Here is a 22,496-nt window from a genome sequence, read left to right as displayed (position 1 = left end):
TGTGTAGGACAAGGGTCAAATACTTAGGACACTGACACACACGAAGACTCAGACATTTAACGAAAGACAGGATACAGGACATGACGCTACCACTTTAATCCCATGTTTCTCTATTTTGGCACTGTCATTACAGGAAATGGTTTCATCAAACAAATCAGAAGTGGTTTCTCATACTGAAGAATCCCACTGGAGTTTGAGAAGCTAAAGGAGTGCTTGACAAGAGCCCCTGTGCTGGGAATGCCTGATTACGACAAACCATTTGAGTTACACAGTACAGAGACTGCTCGGTGCATGGTAGGGGTTTTAACACAGAGACATGGTGATGCCAGCTGACCAGTAGCGTACTAAAGCGCCCAGTTGGAAACTGTGGCACGCGCACTCCCCACTTGTAGAAGAAATGTAGCCGATATAGCGTTGTTGGTAAGTAAAAGTGAGGAGGTACATGGTTTGACAGTTCATACACCACATGCCGTATCGGTCCTTCAAAATTTGGCCCGAACCCGCATGTCTCATCAGCACGAGTTTACAAACTGGGAGCTGTCACTGATGGCACCAGTAAATTATTGCATGTGCATTGTAATGCACAAAGGGTGGAAGATGAGAATACTGGTGAAGGAAAATTTTGTATGGACACTGATGCGCATGATTGTATGGAATATCTGAATCAGACTTTTACTACGAGACCAGACATAAGTGACAGCCCATTAGAGAATGCAGACCTGATTTTTTTTTTTTTGTCTGACGGTAGTTACCACAGACAGACTCATGCACAGTATATGCTGTTGTAGACAACCGATGTATTATAGAAGCTGAAACCTTTGGGCAGACCGCATGCAGCACTGGTCACTGAGCTGGTCTCACTGACCAGGACATGCGAGTTGGCAGAAGATACGTCAGCCAATATATATACCAACTGTAGAGTTGTTTTTGTAGTGATGCTCATGGTACTCTTCATTGCAAACACACAACAATTAAATTGAGATACAAAATTTGTGTTCCCTACAGGAAAAGGAGGTCTGGAAGGCGAAGGGATATGGCCAAGAGTCCTCTGGACTCTGGAGAGATGGACAAGGTAAACCAGTAGCCCCAGAGCATACCTCCTAAGCTTAGCATGGTCTGACTCACCTAGGGTAAGGAAGGTATGTACAGATTGGTAAGAGCTTACTGGAGTGCGCCAGGGTTCTCTTCTCAGGTGAGCAGGAAAGCAATGTCCTGTCTTACTTGCATGAGGAAGAACATTTGGTAAGGTAGTACCAAAATAGCCATCCCATATTCCTCCTGCAGACGGACCTTTTCAGGTAATACAAATCAACTTCGTACAGTTAACACCCTGTAGGAATTTAAAAATGTATTTGTGTGTGCACTGGATGTATTTTCAAGTTTGGTAGAAACATTTCCAGATGCCACTGGCAATACTGTTTTAACTGTAAAGAAAATCATGCAAGAATTTGGTTGTAGATATGGTATCCCTAGGATTAGGAGCAAAGTGATAGCTGAAACTGGACTATTGTGGTCATAGACACTGCCACTAGTGTTATGTAGCATCGGATTCAGAACCACTCCCAGATCCCCGTTTAACTTATCACCCTGTTTGAAATTTTTGTTTTGTTTTTGCGACAAACAACCGCAAGTCATGATCGATCCGCATGATGAGTTGAAATACAACAATGAGGTGACAGTACAACACCCAGTAGCGGATCTTGCCACGGGCAAGCAGGACTTTTGCCCGGGGCGCCGCATTCCGGAGGGCGCCGCACCATGGCAAGATCCGCTGTTGCTGTGGTGCCCCCACTGCTGCTGCCCGCTGTCCGCTGTAAAGGGAAACTAGACGCTACGCGTCTAGTTTCCCTTCCTGGAGAGGACCTTAACTGTAATGATGTGCGGTGCGCGTTGATGTCATCGCGCACCGCACAGCAAAGGTCCTCTCCACGAAGGGAACTAGATGCTTAGCATCTAGTTTTCCTTCGCGGAGAGGACCTTTAATGTGCGGTGCGCGATGACGTCATAGCGCACTGCACATCCAACTACAGTACAGGGGGCGTAACTGACCACGCCCCCTGTATGAAACCACGCCCCCTAATGCCGCTCGGTGCGCAAGAAGCCCCGGAACCGGCCCTGACAACACCTTATCAGGATAAGCCAGCATTTGAGAACTTAGCAAAAGAACTTCAAACTATTGATCCCTGATATGCCAACTACTAACTGTCATGGTCGTGAACCAAGAGACTATGTGTTTATTCTTACGCTCAGGTTGCCTAATAGACAGGTGGGAAGGACCGTACCAAGTTTTGTTGACCAGCCCGACTTCAGTGAAAGTAGCCGAGAGGGAGACTTGGGTCCACGCTTCCCATTACAAGAAAGTCGCTAGTCCGGAAGGAACTCGTAAAGGGAGTGAAATCGCAGAAATATCACTTGAGAATCTGTTCCGTGGAGACTGAGAGGCGGTACTGTTGAACACTACCTGAGCATACTAAAGGATTACAAAAAGACCAGTCATTGTAAGATGGATTTGCTACAAGCAAGATTTGTTTTTTTTCTATCTTTCTTTTTCTGTTGACAAACATTTTTTCCAGGACATTCTATTTTTGTGAGGGTTCCTGAGAAGTTGAGTGTGAGACTGGAACTGGTTCTGGAGAAAGGAGTGATGTCTTTATAGGATCCCAGGATCAGCCTATCACTTTGTTTAAACAGACCTAGCATACGATCCAGAAAATGAAACTATAATCAGATAACAATACCATGCATACATGTGCCAAATAATGTATACATATATCTGTCATCAATTGTATTTGTATGTATTAATATTAGAAAAGTGTGTTAGTTTTTGTTTACTATCAAATGGTGGGCCGTTGAAGTAGGAAAAATTAGACATATAAACTACACACAGAGTGGTGTTTCTCAGTGGTAGCGTAAAGACGCAATTTACGTATAGAGAAGCACCAAGCGTTTTTGCCACACATCATGCATAGAGTCGCATGGCGTGCATGTTGCAGCATGGTGGGTGTATATATACGGTAAAAGGAGCAATCACATACGAACACATTCACATAACACATAAATTACACATAGCTAAAACATGTCAAACACAAGACTTGTATTATATTGTATTTATATAATAGAGTGTAAAACCCAAACAGCACATGATGCAAATAAAAAAAGAGGCGCAATGAGGTAGCTGTGTGACTAAGCTAAGCGACCCAAGTGGCCGACACAAACACCTGGCCCATCTAGGAGTGGCACTGCAGTTTTCTAGCGAGAGGATGAGTGCTTTCATCCTCATGTGAATCTGAACCACTAGCCATGAACATAGGCCAGGGCCTCAGCTGTTCCTTGCCACTCCGTGTCGTAAATGGCATATTGGCAAGTTTAAGCTTCTCATCAGACGCTTTTAACTTTGATTTTTGATTTTTGGGTAATTTTACTGAACTTTTGTAGTATACTTGATGACACAGAGGTAGAGCAGTGGACAACTGTACCGTACTGCTATATATTATATACTGGTGGTCAGCAAAATTCTGCACTGTCCTCCTACTATATATACTGCGCACAACTAAAATGCACCACAGTATGGATGGATAGTATACTTGACGACACAGAGGTAGGTAGAGCAGTGGCCTACTGTACCGTACTGCTATATATTATATACTGGTGGTCAACAAAATTCTGCACTGTCCTCCTACTATATATACTGCACACAACTAAAATGCACCACAGGTATGGATGGATAGTATACTTGACGACACAGAGGTAGGTAGAGCAGTGGCCTACTGTACCGTACTGCTATATATTATATACTGGTGGTCAGCAAAAATATGACTAATGTACCGTACTGCTATATAATACTGGTGGTCACTGGTCAGCAAAATTCTGCACTGTCCTCTTACTATATACTACAATGCAGCACAGATATGGAGCGTTTTTCAGGCATAGAATGTAGATATTTTCAGCACACTGAGCACAGATATTTGCAAGCACACTGAGCACAGATATTTGCAGCACACTGAGCACAGATATTTGCAGCACACTGAGCACAGATATTTGCAGCACACTGAACACAGAAACTGAGAGAATGCTGCACGTCCTCTCCCTATCATCTCCAATGCACGAGTGAAAATGGAGGCGACGCGCGGCTCCTTATATGGAATACGAATCTCGTGAGAATCCGAGAGTGGGATGATGACGTTCGGGCGCGCTCGGGTTAACCGAGCAAGGCAGGAGGATCCGAGTCTGCCTCGGAACCGTGTAAAATGGGTGAAGTTCGGGGGGGTTCGGATTCCGAGGAACCGAACCCGCTCATCACTAGTATATACCCGCTGCATACTTGCCTACTTTTGAAAACTAGAATCAGGAAGACTAAAGTAGATATCAGTTGACAAAGGGGCGTATCATACTCTGCCCAAAGGGCGTGTCTAGCTCCAAAAATGGGCGTGTCTATGCTTAAATGCTTGTTGTGAGATATTTCTATATAAAATTAGTAACAATATATTTTGGAAAGTTTTGCAAGTATTCAAAAATATACTGGAAGGTTACTTGGCTCACAACAAAATTAACTTGTGTGTGTGTGTGTGTGTGTGTGTGTGTGTGTGTGTGTGTGTGTGTGTGTGTGTGTGTGTGTGTGCGTGTGTATGTGTGTGGTAGGGAGTATACAGTGTAAGCTCCACTGGTGCAGGGACTATGTGTGCGCTATATAGATAACTGGTAATAAATAAATATTATTGATGCTAACATTGCTGTCTGCAGTAAAGGGTTTCTTGTTTGCAATATGTATTCACTGTGATATTTATTTTATTTTCTGTCAACACAATATACATGATAAATCTGATGCCTGTGCAATAAATTCTAAATGCAATTTGACCTTGTGTGAATTCCTCACTAAACATAAAAGTAAATTATGATTTCCGTGTATTCAATGTTATTTTATTGCAAACACTGGACGTCTGCATCTTGTAGACACTACCTATGTTTATTGATGTTCTGTTTTTCATACCATTACAGCATTAACCAAATAATTACAGACACCAGATACTCTAATTAAACAAATGTATTTAACTACTGAAAGATTACTAACAACAATGCTCATCAGCAGCAGCATTCTATGGATGAGTGCACAACATCACAGATAAGAAGACCCTGTTTGTTCTGCTGTCTCTCTCTCCTGTCCGGGGTTACACAAGGGGATATAATGAGAGTTGTCGGCAGTGACTCCTGAGCAGCTACAGCAAATCACTGTTCTTGCAAAGAAACTCCTTAGTGTCACCCCTGGCAGTATCTGAAGAATCCAGGAGACCTACAAAGCAGGGGAGCAGGAGACTTATGGCTGAAATGGGCAGGATGTGGGACGATAGGCAACTATGACCCACTGTATGTCAATCTCTGCATCCTACTTCTCACTGCGACCGCCATCAGTAAACCAGAGTGCGACTCAGACGCCTGCGCAGTACATCCGCATAAAGTCCGCCTCTGAGTCAGACCCCTAATCTCAACAGATGTAGTGAATGATTTATAAACCAAAAACAGATTTTATAACTTCACAATAATTAAAATAAGACAGTGACCAGTGAGTGACAGTTGGGGTGAGGATAATAATAGAGTGTTTCATACTCTGCATAATGAAGAGTAAATCACAGATATAAATAAGATTATACGCAGTCATTTACCATGTAGAGGACCCAGAGGCACCATGCCGCGAGCTGGAAACAAGTCATCAGTAAGGGGGGTCCCTGCTACGTGCTCACCCCAAATATCCTGCAATGTGACAGGAGCTGTACAAACACAAGAGGGGTGGGGGCATGAGACACGGGCAGGGAAAGGAGGAGAGGGAGAGAGAGAGACACACACACATATTACAGAGAGGGAGAGAGACAGCCAGAGAGAAACAGCCAGACACACATAGAGAGGGAGAAACAGCCAGACACACACACACACACACACACACACACACACAAACAGCCAGACAAATACACAGAGACAGCCATGTACTAAGCTTCCGTGTTTCTGCCGATGCTAACTGAAATCAATCTCAGTTGGCACTGGCCGTTTTCATGCCTATCTTTTATCAATCAAATACAGTAATTTACGAAGCTGCCGTGTTTGTGTAATTCATGTTTTCCGATGTCAAAGCCATTTGTAATCCAGAGCCATGTTTACAGGGGCATCTGTCAAACTCTGCCACATTTTACTCCCGTTCGTATTTTCAAAGTGCACCGCTCTCGGAGAAATACGGCTGTGCATGGAAATCACTTCAGACTGTGTGTGATTGGTTAAAATTGTCATACCAGGGAGTGTCATATCACATCCATATACTGTAAATACGCCCCAAGCTGTCCAACCCTCATTGGTTTAGTGAGAGGAGTGTGGAGAGTGTGGATTTGTGATTGTGTTGGTGAGTTGGATAACGGTTTTGGTGATTTCTGAGCGCTGTATTGTGCCTGAAAGTTGTCTTTTTTTATTACTAGTTTGTCTTATTTTTCTGTCAGTGTCATTTTTATTTAAAGTCTTATGTTTTTGTCATTGTTTGTGTGTGTGTATGTGTGTGCGTGTGTGTGTGTGTGTGTGTGTGTGTGTGTGTGTGTGTGTATGTGTGTGCATGTGTGTGTGTGTGTGTGTTTGTGTGTTGTGTGTGTGTGTGGCGTTTGTGCTGTTTGTGTAGTTGGAGTGGAGGAGTGTGTCATTTTTTTTTTGTGTGTTAAGTGTTAAACAATGTTGGATGTTGGTGATAATGAGGTGGAGGAGGTTGTGGTTGAGGTACCATTGCCTTCTGGGTACGAGAGTGATGAGGCATCCCTGCAGCGCACCAGCAACAAGACGGGTCGGAATGTAAAAAGTTCACATTTCCCGAAAATATGTCCCTGGTGCATAAGGTGATGATATATCACGGGCAGCTCTGTGGATGTCAGGCTGTGAAGGTGTCCTCCTGGAAGAAGAATGTGAAATAAGTGAAGATGCTCATCACCATCACTGCTGAAGGGCCCTTGTACAGGACAGATGAGACCTGCCGTAGAAGGTTCTACGACATAAAACGCTGTGTCAAGGCAAAGATGGCGAAGGAGCCAAAGGCAGCACAACAGACAGGAGGTGGCCCCCCTTATGTGGCTAACTACCTGGAATATAAGGACCCTCTTCAGGTCCTAATTCCTCCTGAGGTGGTCCGGGCAACTGATGTGAGGGATGCTGATGCACCATGGACGGCTGGTAAATATGGTCACACTTTGCTATATGTTTCTTTTTGTGTTTTACAAATATTGTAACCTGGTGCATATATTCATGTAGTGTGTAATGGAAGCTAATGTGATGCCAGGTTAGTGATAATTTCATTTCCCGCATGTTTGTAGTGTGTTGTATATATATATGGTAAAAGGTTTTTTTCTGGCTAAATTCAAAATATGGGGAATAATTCAGATCTGATCGCAGATGTGCTAAATTTATCACATCTACGATCAGTTTCTCAGACATGCGGGGGGGGACGCCCAGCACAGGGCTAGTCCAGCCCGCATGTCAGACCCTATACTGCCCCCTCCTCCCCCCCCTACCCGTTCAGGTGCAAAATCATCACATGGCTACGATGCTTTCGCACCCGGTGAGTAGCTCCCTGCCTACACAGCTCCGGCGCACTGGGAAGGAGCTACCCGCCACGTCCCGGCTCGCAGCGGCTACATGTGATGTCATGCAGCTGCCGCAGCCTGCCCTTGCAATGGTCCAGACGTGCCTATGTAGTACGGGCCGGGCCCCGCCAACAGAGTACTAGCGCCGCCATGCAATGCTTCTGCACCTGTGCGCGGGGGGGGGGGGGGTGTCATCCCTGACATGCACAGACACAAGTGGAAAAAGAGGTACCATTGGTTAATGTAGGATTTCTAGGGAGGTGGGGGGGGTTCCAAAGGCAATCCACAATCTCCCACTCTGCAGAACATGGAATACAGTATTAATATTTAACACTATAGATGGTCTATCTATAGTATAGGCTGTATTAAACATAGTTAAAAAATATAAAAAAGATAAGGGGTCAGGAAAAGGTTAAGTATACTATATGTACTATATAGGTAAACATACTATAATAAATAAATAAATACACAAATATAATAGAACCAGTACTGCACTTTCTAAGAACACATTCTTCCACCTCATGGTAAGGCTCCTGTCTCTCCTTCCTGGCAGCTACTATCTGGTCCAGTGAGGACTTAGAACCACACACACAGCAAACTTGGTAGAAGAATCTGCTACTACTGGGCATGTGCAGCGGCTCAGCTATGTTCCTTAAAAAACTGTTTGATGTGGCGGCAGCTATAGTAATCGCAACATATATATCAATGCTATTGTCATAGTTTAAGTCATCGCCAAGAGGAGAGGGGCTACTGGGCAACTGTAAACCCCCCTGCATTTGTCTATGGGTACCAGCTCTTAAGGGTGCCAGGGGAAGCAGTAGTACTGCACACTTAGCAGTCTGCAAAGAAAGAAAAAATAAATTGAGATTTAAATTACATGTATGTTCTTTATTCATTTTTTGTCATGGCCACAATTATGGCAGTGTTATCACTTTTTAAATATACTTACCAATAAAATGTTGATCTATTACTTGCTGCCTTACCTATCTCCCTACATCTGCACTCCAACTGTCACCAGGTGGAACTAATTCCTCTGGTTGCTGACTGCTCTCTTCATTGTCATGTGGCAGATGTTGTTGCAAACACATTATGAAGAAAACAGCAGCTGAACACGATCTTATTCACCTTTAAGGAACTATATAAAACCAGACGATTTGTCAAGACAGTGAAACCAAGATTTCAGTACACCAAAACATCTTTCTTCTGACCATGGGGGTCATTCCGAGTTGTTCACTCGTTAGATTTTTTCGCAACGGAGCAATTAGTCGCAAACTGCGCATGCGCAATGTTCGCAGTGCGCCTGCGCCAAGTAAATTAGCACAAAAGTTTTTTATTTTACTCACGGCCTAACAAAGTTTTTTCATCGTTCTGGTGATCGTAGTGTGATTGACAGGAAGTGGGTGTTTCTGGGCGGAAGCTGGCCGTTTTATGGGAGTGTGCGAAAAAACACTGGCGTTTCTGGGAAAAACGCGGGAGTGTCTGAAGAAACGGGGGAGTGTCTGGGCGAACACTGGGTGTGTTTGTGATGTCAAACCAGGAACGAAACTGACTGAACTGATCGCAGTGTAGGAGTGAGTCTCGAGCTACTCAGAAACTGCTAAGAAATTTCTATTCGCAATTCTGCTAATCTTTCGTTCGCAATTCTGCTATGCTAAGGTACACTCCCAGAGGGAGGCGGCTTAGCATGTGCAATGCTGCTAAAAGCAGCTAGCGAGCGAACAACTCGGAATGAGGGCCCAAGTGACCTTATGTGCATGATAGTAATTGTGTTCAGCAGGGGAATCAGGAAGCTACAATGAAGTCAAAGGCCAGGAGAAACAGCCATACCCTACATCACCTGAAACACATATAGTATAGACTGAAAAGTAGGTATAGAGTAACATAGTGGTTAGTGTGTTTGCATTACAGGAAAAATAATAGAGTTACTTACCAAGCCTCCACCACTCTGTCATTTGTCTGGCTATAAATTTGTCATAGAGGGATGACTGGAAAACAGAGCCATAACTAGACGTTTTGGTGCCCTGTACCAGAAAGAGAATTGGTGCCCCCCATATTCAAAAAAAAGGGACAGTGCGTGGCAAAAAATGGGGGTGTGGCTCTATGCGGAAGGGGCATGGTCACAAAATAATACCAATTCATATAACGCTTCATAGTAGTCAACATTATTCAAATTACACCACACAGTAATGCCACTTATAAGAATTATGCCAGATGGAGCCCTCTTCTACACATTACACCAGGCAGAGCTGCCTTGTACACATTACATAAGGCACAGCCCTCTTCTACACATTACACCAGGCAGAGCCACCTTTTACACATTACACCAGGTAGCGCCCCCTTCTACACATTACACCAGGCAGAGACCTCTTCTACACATTCCACCAGGCAGAGGCACCTTCTACACATTACACCAGATAGAGCCCTCTTCTGCACATTACACCAGGCAGAGCCCCCTTCTACACATTACACCAGGTAGAGCCCCCTTCTACATGTTACACCAGGCAGAGCCCTCTTCTACACATTACATCAGGTAGCGCCCCCTTCTACACATTACAGCAGGCAGAGCCCTCTTCTACACATTACACCAGGCAGAGCTGCCTTCTACACATTACACAAGGCCTAGCCCTCTTCTACACATTACACCAGGAAGAGCTGCCTTCTACATATTATGCTAGGCAGAGCCCCCTTTAACACATTACACCAGGCAGAGCCCCCTTCTACACATTACACAAGGCAGAGCCCTCTTCTACACATTACACCAGGCAGAGCCCTCTTCTACACATTACACCAGGTAGAGTCCCCTTCTACACATTACACTAGGCAGAGCCCTCATCTACACATTACACTAGTCAGAGCCCTCTTCTACACATTAGATCAGGTAGAGCCCCCTTATACACATTACACCAGGTAGAGCCTTCTTCTACACACTACGCCAGATAGAGACCTCTTCTACACATTACACCAGGTAGAGCCCCCTTCTACACATTACACCAGGCAGAGCCCTCTTCTACAAATTAAACCAGGCAGAGCTGCCTTCTACACATTACACCAGGTATAGTCCTCTTCTAACATTATGCCAGGTAGAGCCCCCTTTTACACATTACACCTGGCAGAGCCCTCTTCTACACATTACACCAGGCAGAGCCCCATCTACACATTACATCAGGCAGAGCCCTCTTCTACACATTATGCCAGGTAGAGCCCCTTCTACACACAACGCCAGATAGAGCCCCCTTCACATTACACCAGGTAAAGCCCCCTTCTACAGATTACAACAGGTAGAGCCCTCATCTACACATTACATCAGGTAGAGCCCCTTCTACACATTACACCAGGTAGAGCCTCTTTCTACACATTACACCCCTTTTCTTCACATTACACCAGGCAGAGCCCCCTTCTACACATTACACCAGGCAGAGCCTCCATCTGCACATTACACCAGGCAGAGCCCTCTTCTACACATTACGCCAGGTTGAGCCCCCTTCTACACATTATGCCAGGTAGAGCCCAATCAACACATTACACCAGGTTGAGACCCCTTCTACACATTATGCCAGGTAGAGCCCCCTTCTAGATATTATGCCAGGTAGAGCCCCCTTCTACACATTTTGCCAGGTAGAGCCACCTTCTACACATTACACCAGGTAGAGGCCCCTCTACAAATAATGCCAGCAGAGCCCCCTTCTACACATTACACCAGGTAGAGCCCTTTTCTACACATTACACCAGGTAGAGCCCCCTAGTACACATTACGCCAGGCAGAGCCACCTTCTACACATTACACCAGGTAGAGCCCCCTTCTACACATTACACCAGGCAGAACCTCCTTCTACACATTATGCCAGGTACAGCCCCTTTTACACATTATACCAGGTAGTGCACCCTTTTACAAGTAATAGTGAGTGAGTGAGTAAGTGAGTGTGTGTGTGTGTGTGTGTGTGTGTGTGTGTGTGTGTGTGTGTGTGTGTGTGTGTGTGTGTGTGTGGGTGTGTGTGTGGGTGTGTGTGTATCTATACTTACATTTGGTCCTGAGCAGCAGCTGCCTGCCACAGTCTCATCCCACCCATATGCTGCAGTCCGCTGACACAGAAGGGGAATCCGGGACCCGGGAGCACCGGAACATAAATACAGAAGGGAAGCTGTGGAGGCAGTGGACATATGGACACTACTACTTTGGCGGCAGGATCGCAGCCGTACAGGTGCTGCCAGTGGTCCTGTGTCCACAGTGCATATGTGCTGTGTGCCAGGCACCGCTGGCCCACTGCTAGTTACAACCCTGCTGGCTGAGGATGAAGAAATCATGATATGAGCCAGGGTCATGTCTGCATCACAAACCACCTGCACATGGTAGAGTGGTCAAGATGACGATTAATGTAGATGTTCTGTTTGCCCCTAGGTGGTCTCAGCTGTATGTGTGTGCAATCTATCGCACCAGTAACATTGGGCATGCCAGCATAGCAATAGAAAGCTACCCTGACTGCATGCCACTGTGACTCCTGGCTAGGGAAGCAGATAGAGGCATCTATATGTTGCTATAATGCATCCATCACCTGTGTGAGTAGCCAGAAAGTGCAATACAGCCAGGCATTTGTGTAGGCCTCAGACAGAGCCAGTTTTGAATGAGGGGAGTGAATAATGCGCTTAGTCCCCTTTTATAGGTATCAGAATTGAGCTGTGAGTAATGGGTAACTATACACACATGTTAAACACGACAGCCCAAAGCAGTTCTATTTGTAAGTTCTGTTTTGGTAAGAGTCGGGTCCTTTTGCGCCTGTTTTCTAGTTGTTTCTGGCTGGATTGGCAAATACGAATCCATAGTAAATTCCAGTGTTGTATGAGGTGCATGTAAAAATCCAAACCCGCTTTGCCGATGGTGTACGTATTTGTACTTGTGAGGTTGGCCGTAAAAACTCAGTATGAATTGGTGAAACTCTGCCGTGTTTGGTGTTAGGTAAAATACCGAGATGCATTTTCGGCCTGGATTACAATCTCGAATGAAACCGGGAGCTTAGTAAATTCCCCTTACAGAGAGAGGGAGAAACAACCAGACACACACAGAGGCAGCCAGGCACACAGAAATGTAGAGACAGCCAGCCAGACACACAGGCAGGGAGAGACAGCCAGACATACACATAGAGAGAGACAGCCAGCCAGACACACAGGCAGGGAGAGACAGCCAGACATACAGAGAGAGAGAGAGAGAGACAGCCAGACACACAGGCAGGGAGAGACAGCCAGACATACACAGAGAGAGAGAGACAGCCAGACACACAGAGAGAGGTAGAAATATCCAGACACAGAGAGAGAGAGAGAGAGACAGCAAGATATAGAGGGAGACACAGCCAGATAAACAGAGAGAGACAGCCAGACACACAAAGAGGGAGAGCGCCATACACACGGACAGGGAGAGATAGCCAGACACACAGACAGGGAGAGACAGCTAGACACATAGAGAAGGAGATAGAGCCAGACACACAAACAGGGAGAGACAGACAGTCATACATACAGAGAGAGAGAGAGAGACAGCCAGACACACAAACAGGGAGAGACAGACAGACATACATACAGAGAGAGACAGCCAGACACACAGAGAGAGGGAGAAACACACACACACACAGACAGCCAGACACAGAAGGAGAGATAGCCAGTTACACAGAGAGAGACAGCCACACACACGCACAGAGGGAGAGATAGCCAGGCACACCTAGAGGGAGAGACTGACAGACATACAGAAAGAGAGGAAGAGAGAGAGAGAGCCAGGCACATACAGAGAGAGAGAGAGACTGCCAGACACAGAGAGAGACAGCCAGACACAGAAAGAGAGATAGCCAATTACACAGAGAGAGACAGCCAGACAGACGGAGGGAGAGATACACAGACATACAGAGAGGGAGAGATAGCCAGACGTACAGAAAGAGAGGGAGAGGGACAGTCAGGCACACACAGAGAGGTAGACCGCCAGACACAGAGAGAGAGAGAGAGACAGCCAGACACAAAAGGAAAGAGAGACAATTACACAGAGAGAGACAGCCAGACACACAGAGGGGGAGAGATACACAGACATATATAGAGAGAGGGAGAGACAACCAGACACACAGAGAGAGAGAGACTGCCAGACACACAGAGAGGGAGAGACAGCCAGATACAGATAGAGAGGGAGAGACAGCCAGACACAGAGAGACAGGGGCAGTCAGACATACAGAGAGAGGGAGACTGCCAGACACAGAGAGAGGGGATCCGGTCAGGATCCTGGCAGTCAAAATACAGAAGACAGAATCCCAACACTCCTCATAATACCAACACCGGCATCCAGAATAGGGTTACATAACCGATGCCAGAATCGCTACCCCGGGAATCCCGAACGAGCGTCAGCCGGCCACTCTGACAGGTAAGCCACGGGGGAGTTTAGGCTGCAGGGGCAGGGTTAGGCTGCGGGGGAAGGGGTTTTACAGGCAGCAGGGACAGGGGATTAGGTTAAGGCACCCCCAGGGAGGGTTAAGGTTAGGCTGCGGGGTGGGAAGGTTAGGTTTAGGTTGCAGGGGCAGGGTTAGGCTGCGGGGGGAGGGTTGTATAGGCAGCAGTGAGAGGGGATTAGGGTTAGGGTGAGGCTGCAGGGTGGGAAGGTTAGGTTTAGGATGCAGGGGCGGGGTTAGGCTATGGGGGGGTTGTATATGCAGCAGTGAGAGGGGATTAGGTTTAGGCACCGGTAGGGAGGGTTAGGGTGAGGCTGCAGGGTGGGAAGGTTAGGTTTAGGCTGCAGGGGCAGGGTTAGGCAGTGTGGGGGAAGGTTAGGTTTAGGCTGCAGGGGCAGGGTTAGGCTGCGAGGGGGGTTGTATAGGCAGCAGTGAGAGGGGATTAGGTTTAGGCACCGGTAGGGAGGGTTAGGGTGAGGTTGCATGGCGGGAAGGTTAGGTTTAGTCTACAGGGGCAGGGATAGGCTGCGGGGGGGGGGGGTTGTATAGGCAGCAGTGAGAGGGGATTAGGGTAAGGGTGAGGCTGCAGGGTGGGTAGGTTAGGTTTAGGCTGCAGGGGCAGGGTTAGGCAGCTTGGGGGGAAGGTTAGGTTTAGGATGCAGGGGCAAGGTTAGGCTATGGGGGGGTTGTGTATGCAGCAGTGAGAGGGGATTAGGTTTAGGCACCGGTAGGGAGGGTTAGGGGGAGGCTGCAGGGCGGGAAGGTTAGGTTTAGGCTGCAGGGGCAGGGTTAGGCTGCGGGGGGTTGTATAGGCAGCAGTGAGAGGGGATTAGGTTTAGGCACCAGTAGGGTTTAGGCACCAGTAGGGAGGGTTAGGGTGAGGCTGCAGGGGGGGGGAGATTAGGTTTAGGCTGCAGGGGCAGGGTTAGGCTGCGGGGGGGGGGGGGGGTTATAGTATAGACAGCAATGAGAGGGGATTAGGTTTAGGCACCGGTAGGGAGGGTTAGGGTGAGGCTGCAGGGTGGGAAGGTTAGGTTTAGGCTGCAGGAGCAGGGTTAGGCTGCGGGGGGGGGGGGGAGTTGTAAAGCAGCAGTGAGAGGGGATTAGAGTTAGGGTGAGGCTGCAGGGTGGGAAGGTTAGGTTTAGGCTGCAGGGGCAGGGTTAGGCAGCGTGGGAGGAAGGTTAGGTTTAGGCTGCAGGGGCAGGGTTAGGCAGCGTGGGAGGAAGGTTAGGTTTAGGCTGCAGGGGCAGGGTTAGGCAGCGTGGGAAGAAGGTTAGGTTTAGGCTGCAGGGGCAGGGTTAGGCTGTGGGGGGGTTGTAAGGCAGCAGTGAGAGGGGATTAGGGTTAGGGTGAGGCTGCAGGTTGGGAAGGTTAGGTTTAGGCTGCAGGGGCCGGGTTAGGCAGCGTGGGGGGAAGGTTTGGTTTAGGCTGCAGGGGCAGGGTTAGGCTGCGGGGGGTTTGTATAGGCAGCAGTGAGAGGGGATTAGGTTTAGGCACCAGTAGGGAGGGTCAGGGTGAGGCAGCAGGGTGGGAAGGTTAGGTTTAGGCGGCAGGGGCAGGGTTAGGCTGCGGGGCGAGTGGGGGTGGGGGTTGTATAGGCAACAGTGAGAGGGGATTAGGTTTAGGCACCGGTAGAGAGGGTTAGGGTGAGGCTGCAGGGTGGGAAGGCTAGGTTTAGGCTGCATGGGCAGGGGCAGGCTACAGGGGGGGGGGTTGTATAGTATAGACAGCAATGAGAGGGGGAGAGGGGATTAGGTTTAGGCACTGGTAGGGAGGGTTAGGGTGAGGCTGCAGGGCGAGAAGGTTAGGTTTAGGCTGCAGGGGCAGGGTTAGGCTGCGGGGGGAGGGTTGTATAGGCAGCAGTGAGAGGGGATTAGGGTTAGGATGAGGCTGCAGGGTGGGAAGGTTTGGTTTAGGCTGCAGGGGCAGGGTTAGGCAGCGTGGGGGGAAGGTTAGGTTTAGGCTGCAGGGGCAGGTTTAGGCTGTGGGGGGTTGTAAAACAGCAGTGAGAGGGGATTAGGGTTAGGGCGAGGCTGCAGGGCAGGGCAGGGTTAGGCTGCGGGGGGGTTGTACAGGCAGCAGTCAGAGGGGATTAGGTTTAGGCACCGGTAGGGAGGGTTAGGGTGAGGCTGCAGGGTGGGAAGGTTTGGTTTAGGCGGCAGGGCAGGGTTAGGCTGCAGGGTGTTTGTATAGGCAGCAGTGAGAGGGGATTAGGTTTAGCCACCAGTAGGGAGGGTTAGGGTGAGGTTGTAGGGTGGGAGGGTTAGGTTTAGACTGCAGGAGGGGGGGGGGGGGTTTGTTTAGTCAGCAGTGAGAGGGGATTAGGTTTAGGCACCGGTAGGGAGGGTTAGGGTGAGGCTGCGGGGGGTGAGGTTAGGTTTTGGCTGCAGGGTTAGGGTGAGGCTGCAGGGTGGGAATGTTAGGTTTAGGCTGCAGGGGCAGGGCAGGGCTGGTCTGCGGGGGGGGGGGGGGGGGGGTTTGGTTACTGGCAGCAGTGAGAGGGGATAAGGTTTAGGCACCGGTAGGGAGGGGTAGGGTGAGGCTGCGGGGGGTGAGGTTAGGTTTTGGCTGCAGGGGCAGGGATAGGCTGCGGGGGGGCGGGAGGTTAGGTTTAGGCTGCAGGGGCAGGGTTAGGCTGCGGGGGGGTTGTATAGGCAGCAGTCAGAGGGGATTAGGTTTAGGCACCGGTAGGGAGGGTTAGGGTGAGGCTGCAGGGCGGAAAGGTTAGGTTTAGGCTGCAGGGGAAGGGCAGGGTTAGGCTGTGGGGGGTTTTACAGGCAGCAGTCAGAGGGGATTAGGTTTAGGCACCAGTAGGGAGGGTCAGGGTGAGGCAGCAGGGTGGGAAGGTTAGGTTTAGGCGGCAGGGGCAGGGTTAGGCTGCGGGGAGAGTGTGGGGGGGGGATGTATAGGCAGCAGTGAGAGGGGATTAGGTTTAGGCACCGGTAGGGAGGGTTAGGGTGAGGCTGCAGGGTGGGAAGGCTAGGTTTAGGCTGCAGGGGCAGGGCAGGGTTGGGCTGCGGGGGTGCGGGGTTACAGGCAGCAGTGAGGGGGGATAAGGTTTAGGCACTGGTAGGGAGGGGTAGGGTGAGGCTGCAGGGGGGGAGGTTAGGTTTAGGCTGCATGGGCAGGGGCAGGCTACAGGGGGGGGTTGTATAGTATAGACAGCAATGAGAGGGGGAGAGGGGATTAGGTTTAGGCACTGGTAGGGAGGGTTAGGGTGTGGCTGCAGGGTGGGAAGGTTATGTTTAGGCTGCAGGAGCAGGGTTAGGCTGCGGAGGGTTTGTAAGGCAGCAGTGAGAGGGGATTAGGGTTAGGGTGAGGCTGCAGGGTGGGAAGGTTTGGTTTAGGCTGCAGGGGCAGGTTTAGGCTGTGGGGGGTTGTAAAACAGCAGTGAGAGGGGATTAGGGTCAGGGCGAGGCTGCAGGGGCAGGGCAGGGTTAGGCTGCGGGGGGGTTGTATAGGCAGCAGTCAGAGGGGATTAGGTTTAGGCACCGGTAGGGAGGGTTAGGGTGAGGCTGCAGGGTGGGAAGGTTAGGTTTAGGCGGCAAGGCAGGGTTAGGCTGCAGGGTGTTTGTATAGGCAGCAGTGAGAGGGGATTAGGTTTAGGCACCGGTAGGGAGGGTTACGGTGAGGCTGCGGGGGGTGAGGTTAGGTTTAGGCTGCAGGGTTAGGGTGAGGCTGCAGGGTGGGAATGTTAGGTTTAGGCAGCAGGGGTAGGGCAGGGTTGGTCTGCGGGGGGTGGGGGTGGGGTTACAGGCAGCAGTGAGAGGGGATAAGGTTTAGGCACCGGTAGGGAGGGGTAGGGTGAGGCTGCGGGGGGTGAGGTTAGGTTTTGGTTGCAGGGGCAGGGATAGGCTGCGGGGGGGCGGGAGGTCAGGTTTAGGCTGCAGGGGGGTTGTATAGGCAGCAGTCAGAGGGGATTAGGTTTAGGCACCGGTAGGGAGGGATAGGGTGAGGCTGCGGGGCGGAAAGGTTAGGTTTAGGCTGCAGGGGAAGGGCAGGGTTAGGCTGTGGGGGGTTTTACAGGCAGCAGTGAGAGGGGATTAGATTTAGGCACCGGTAGGGAGGGTTACGGTGAGGCTGCGGGGAGGGGGGGGGTTAGGTTTAGGCTGCAGGGGCATGGTTAGGCTCCGGGGGGGGGGGGGGGTAGGTTTAGGCTGCAGGGGCAGGGTTAGGCTGCGGGGGGGTTGTATAGGCAGCAGTCAGAGGGGATTAGGTTTAGGCACCGGTAGGGATGGTTAGGGTGAGGCTGCAGGGTGGGAAGGTTAGGTTTAGGCTGCAGGGACAGGGTTAGGCAGCGTGGTGGGAAGGTTAGGTTTAGGCTGCAGGGGAAGGGTTAGGCTGCGGGGGGGGGGGGGTTGTATAGGCAGCAGTGAGAGGGGATTAGGTTTAGGCACCGGTGGGGAGGGTTAGGGTGAGGCTGCAGGGTGGGAAGGTTAGGTTTAGGCTGCAGGGGCAGGGCAGGGTTAGGATGCGGGGGGTTGTATAGGCAGCAGTGAGAGGGGATTAGGTATAGGCACCGGTAGGGAGGGTTACAGTGAGGCTGCAGGGTGGGAAGGTTAGGTTTAGGCTGCAGGGGCAGGGCAGGGTTGGGCTGCGGGGGCGGGGGGGGGGGGGGGTTTACAGGCAGCAGTGAGAGGGGATTAGGGTTAGGCTGCAGGGTGGGAAGGTTAGGTTTAGGCTGCAGGGGCAGGGTTAGGCAGCGTGGGGGGAAGGTTAGGTTTATGCTGCAGGGGCAGGGATAGGCTGCGGGGGGGTTGTAAGGCAGCAGTGATAGGGGATTAGGGTTAGGGTGAGGCTTCAGGGGCAGGGCAGGTATAGGCAGCGGAGTGGTTGTATAGGCAGCAGTGAGAGGGGATTAGGTTTAGGCACCGGTAGGGACGGTTAGGGTGAGGCTGCCAGGTGGGAAGGTTAGGTTTAGGCGGCAGGGGCAGGGCATGGATAGGCTGCAGGGGCAGGGTTAGGCTGCGGGGGGTTTGTATAGGCAGCAGTGAGAGGGGATTAGGTTTAGGCACCAGTAGGGAGGGTTAGGGTGAGGCTGCAGGGTGGGAAGGTTAGGTTTAGGCTGCAGGGGCAGGGCAGGGTTGGGCTGTGGGGGGGGGGGAGGGGGGTTTTACAGGCAGCAGTGAGAGGGGATAAGGTTTAGGCACCGGTAGGGAGGGTTAGGGTGAGGCTGCGGGGGGGTGGGGGGGTTAGGTTTAGGCTGCAGGGTTAGGCTGCGGGGGGGGGGAGGTTAGGTTTAGGCTGCTGGGGCAGGATTAGGCTGCGGGGGGGTTGTATAAGGAGCAGTCAGAGGGGATTAGGTTTAGGCACTGGTAGGGAGGGTTAGGGTGAGGCTGCAGGGCGGGAAGGTTAGGCTTAGGCTGCAGGGGCAGGGTTAGGCAGCGTGGCGGGGAGGTTAGGTTTAGGCTGCAGGGTTAGGCTGCGAAGGGGGGGAGGTTAGGTTTAGGCTGCAGGGGCAGGGTTAGACTGCGGGGGGTTTTTATAGGCAGCAGTGAGAGGGGATTAGGTTTAGGCACCGGTGGGGAGGGTTAGGGTGAGGATGCAGGGTGGGAAGGTTAGGTTTAGGCTGCAGGGGCAGGGTTAGGCTGCGGGGGGTAAATGGGTTGTATAGTCAGCATAGAGAGGGGATAAGGTTTAGGCACCGGTAGGGAGGGTTAGGGTGAGGCTGCGGGAGGGGGGGGGTTAGGTTTAGGCTACAGGGGCAGGGCAGGGTTAGGCTGCGGGGGGGGTTGTATAGGCAGCAGTGAGAGGGGATTAGGTTTAGGCACCAGTAGGGAGGGTTAGGGTGAGGCTGCAGGGCGGGAAGGTTAGGTTTAGGCTGTGGAAAGGAGGGATAGTTTTAGGGGGCCATTGGGGGGATGTACGTATACTTACCTTCACCTGTCGGGATTCTGAACATTGGGATGCTGCGGTTGGTTTTCTGACTGCCGGCATTCCAATCCCAACCAGTACATACAGGAAGAGATACCCAGACATACAGAGATAGAGACAGCCAGACACTAGACAGGTAAAGACTGCCAGGCATACTGAAAGAGATAGACAGCCAGTCACACAGAGAGAGGGAGAGACAGCCAGTCACATAGAGAGAGGGTGAGACAGCCAGTCACATATTGAGAGAATACCTCCTAATTTTGCAGATGTCTGATGGGCGTTTCCAAAAGTGGGTGCAGCCTTGGGGAAAGGGGCAGAGCCTCGTGGAACCCCCACACACACTTGTATCACTGTGGAAGCGTACCGAGCACTCTCCAAGATGCTGAGCTGCCCCAAGGCCATACTTACCTACTCTCCCGGAATGGCCGGGAGGCTCCCGAAAATCCCCCGTCCCTCCTCCTGCCCACCCCCTCCTCTTCGTCTAGCCTCCCCTGCCCGCCCTCTGAGCCGACCTGGCTGTTCTCTCCCGCAGAGAGCAGCCAGAATGTCGGCAACTATGCCCAAGGCTCCACCCGGCACTGTGCACATGCACAGCATCTATTCTACTCATCTCTAGCAGCAATGTGTGCGCTTTCCCCAACCCCCACCCAGCCTCCGTAACACACTGCCGGACGCGGGTGGGGACAGCGGGACAGTCCCAAGACAACGGGACTGTCGTGCTGAATGGGAGGTATGGAGAGAGGGAGAGAAAGCCAGACACACAGAGAGGAAGAGACAGACAGAGAGGGAAAGAGAGACAGCCAGAGAGAGGTCGAGACAGCCAGACACACAGAGAGAGAGAGAGAGAGTGACAGATAGGGAGTGAGGGTGGGAGAGCAGAGAAGAAAGACATTAGTTACCCGGTGGGCAGTGACCCTGAAGCTGCAGCGTCCTCGGATCCGTCTCTCAGGTCCCGGTATTACAGGTAGATGGTAACAATGAGTGATCTCTCCTCCCTGTGCCTGAGACGTTATATTTAGAGCTCAGTGTAACAGCTGCTGCAGCCATTGCACAATATGTACTGTAACCTGCTTTCTGTTACAGGGATAATAATATAGTGTTTATTACCAAGGATCTAATTGTTATTTTCTTCTCTTTCACTATTACTGAAGTATACCTGGGGACACTCCAACAGGTAAGTTACCTCTCTCCCCTTCTCAGTACACAGAATATGGGGGTCATTTCGAGTTGTTCGCTTGTTGCCGATTTTCGCAACGGAGCGATTAAGGCAGAAATGTGCATGGTACGCAGTGCGCATGCACTAAGTATTTTAGCACAAAACTTAGTAGATTTACTCACGTCCGAACGAAGATTTTTCATCGTTGAAGTGATCGGAGTGTGATTGACAGGAAGTGGGTGTTTCTGGGCAGAAACTGGCCGTTTTCTGGGAGTGTGTGGAAAAACGCAGGCGTGTCAGGGAAAAACGCGGGAGTGTCTGGAGAAACGGGGGAGTGGCTGGCCAAACGCTGAGCGTGTGTGGCGTCAAACCAGGAACGAAACTGACTGAACTGATCGCTATTTGTGAGTAAGTCTGGAGCTACTCAGAAACTGCAAAGAAATTTCTATTCGCAATTCTGCTAATCTTTCGTTCGCAATTCTGCTAAGCTAAGATTCACTCCCAGAGGGCGGCGGCCTAGCGTGTGCAATGCTGCTAAAAGCAGCTAGCGAGCGAACAACTCTGAATCACCCCCATTACCTCAGGAATCCCCTCTATTCTCTCTCACTCGTTCTCTATACATAGTAGTACACGTAGTAACTGACACAAGAGTATGAATACATTTATTGGACAAGAACGCTGCACCCTAAATCCAATGACACTCACTTCTACAAGTATCAGTGTTATCACAATATGTATTAATATATCACATTGCAATGCACGTGCTTCTATATAACACTTCAATATGTTAGATATAATAATAATAATAATAATAATCACCTCTATAAGGAAGGGTAAATATTCAGAGGATATACAGTGAGTTTATGGAAGGATAATAGCAATGCTATAACTACATCGTACTAATGCTGGTTCTGGCCTCATACACTAGAACGATAATGCCCGATTTCATCTAATTTTGGGCATTCGGGACGATATTTCGGGTGAAATCGGGCATTTTGAATGTTTTTCCGATCCAGTGAGCATTCCCGTGAGGGTCGGATCGGCTCCCCTAGATCGCTAGTGCTGCACTTGTGATATGTCGGTTCCCTCAAGCAGGGCTGGGATCGCATACGATATATCGCCTGCAAAATGTACCAAATCGTATGGAACAGCTCCCGGGAGAGTTCAAGGGAAATCGCCTCTGACTTCAGCCTCAGGACATTTCGTTGTAATGTGTGGGGCCCCTTACACTTCAATCCCCAAGGCAAAGATCCTGAAGCCTAGGAGGGTTACCCGTCGCTCAGGCCCCCACACACCCGGTACAGCAGAATTACTATTCTTATAATATAGTAAATTCTAGAACACATTAAAGACTTGTCAAAGTCAGAAAAATATCACGCTACACGTTGCCATATATTCACCTCATGCGCTTGCCCGCTGCACATGCACTTTCTCTGGCGTGCGTGCGCATA

At 50.0% G+C, this 22,496-nt stretch overlaps 1 protein-coding gene across 1 annotated transcript in view; it reads right to left on the bottom strand.

The window, feature by feature from the left end:
• The window catches only part of LOC134983061 (ecto-ADP-ribosyltransferase 5-like), a gene marked incomplete at its 3' end in the record, with an annotated part of 230,495 nt that extends 209,614 nt beyond the window's left edge, over window positions 1–20,881 (bottom strand). Inside the window, exons 1-2 of the mRNA XM_063948756.1 lie at window positions 20,789–20,881; window positions 5,658–5,762 (exon numbers count right to left, since the gene is read on the bottom strand). Coding sequence (XP_063804826.1) covers window positions 5,658–5,705 — 48 coding nt within the window. The remainder of the gene's footprint in view (window positions 1–5,657; window positions 5,763–20,788) is intronic.
• Window positions 20,882–22,496: the final 1,615 nt, after the last annotated feature.

This window comes from Pseudophryne corroboree, assembly GCF_028390025.1.
Source record: "Pseudophryne corroboree isolate aPseCor3 chromosome 2 unlocalized genomic scaffold, aPseCor3.hap2 SUPER_2_unloc_4, whole genome shotgun sequence".
Classification (NCBI taxonomy): domain Eukaryota; kingdom Metazoa; phylum Chordata; class Amphibia; order Anura; family Myobatrachidae; genus Pseudophryne; species Pseudophryne corroboree.
Note: the sequence above shows the minus strand (reverse complement) of the source record. Positions and strands in the feature narration are given on the sequence as shown.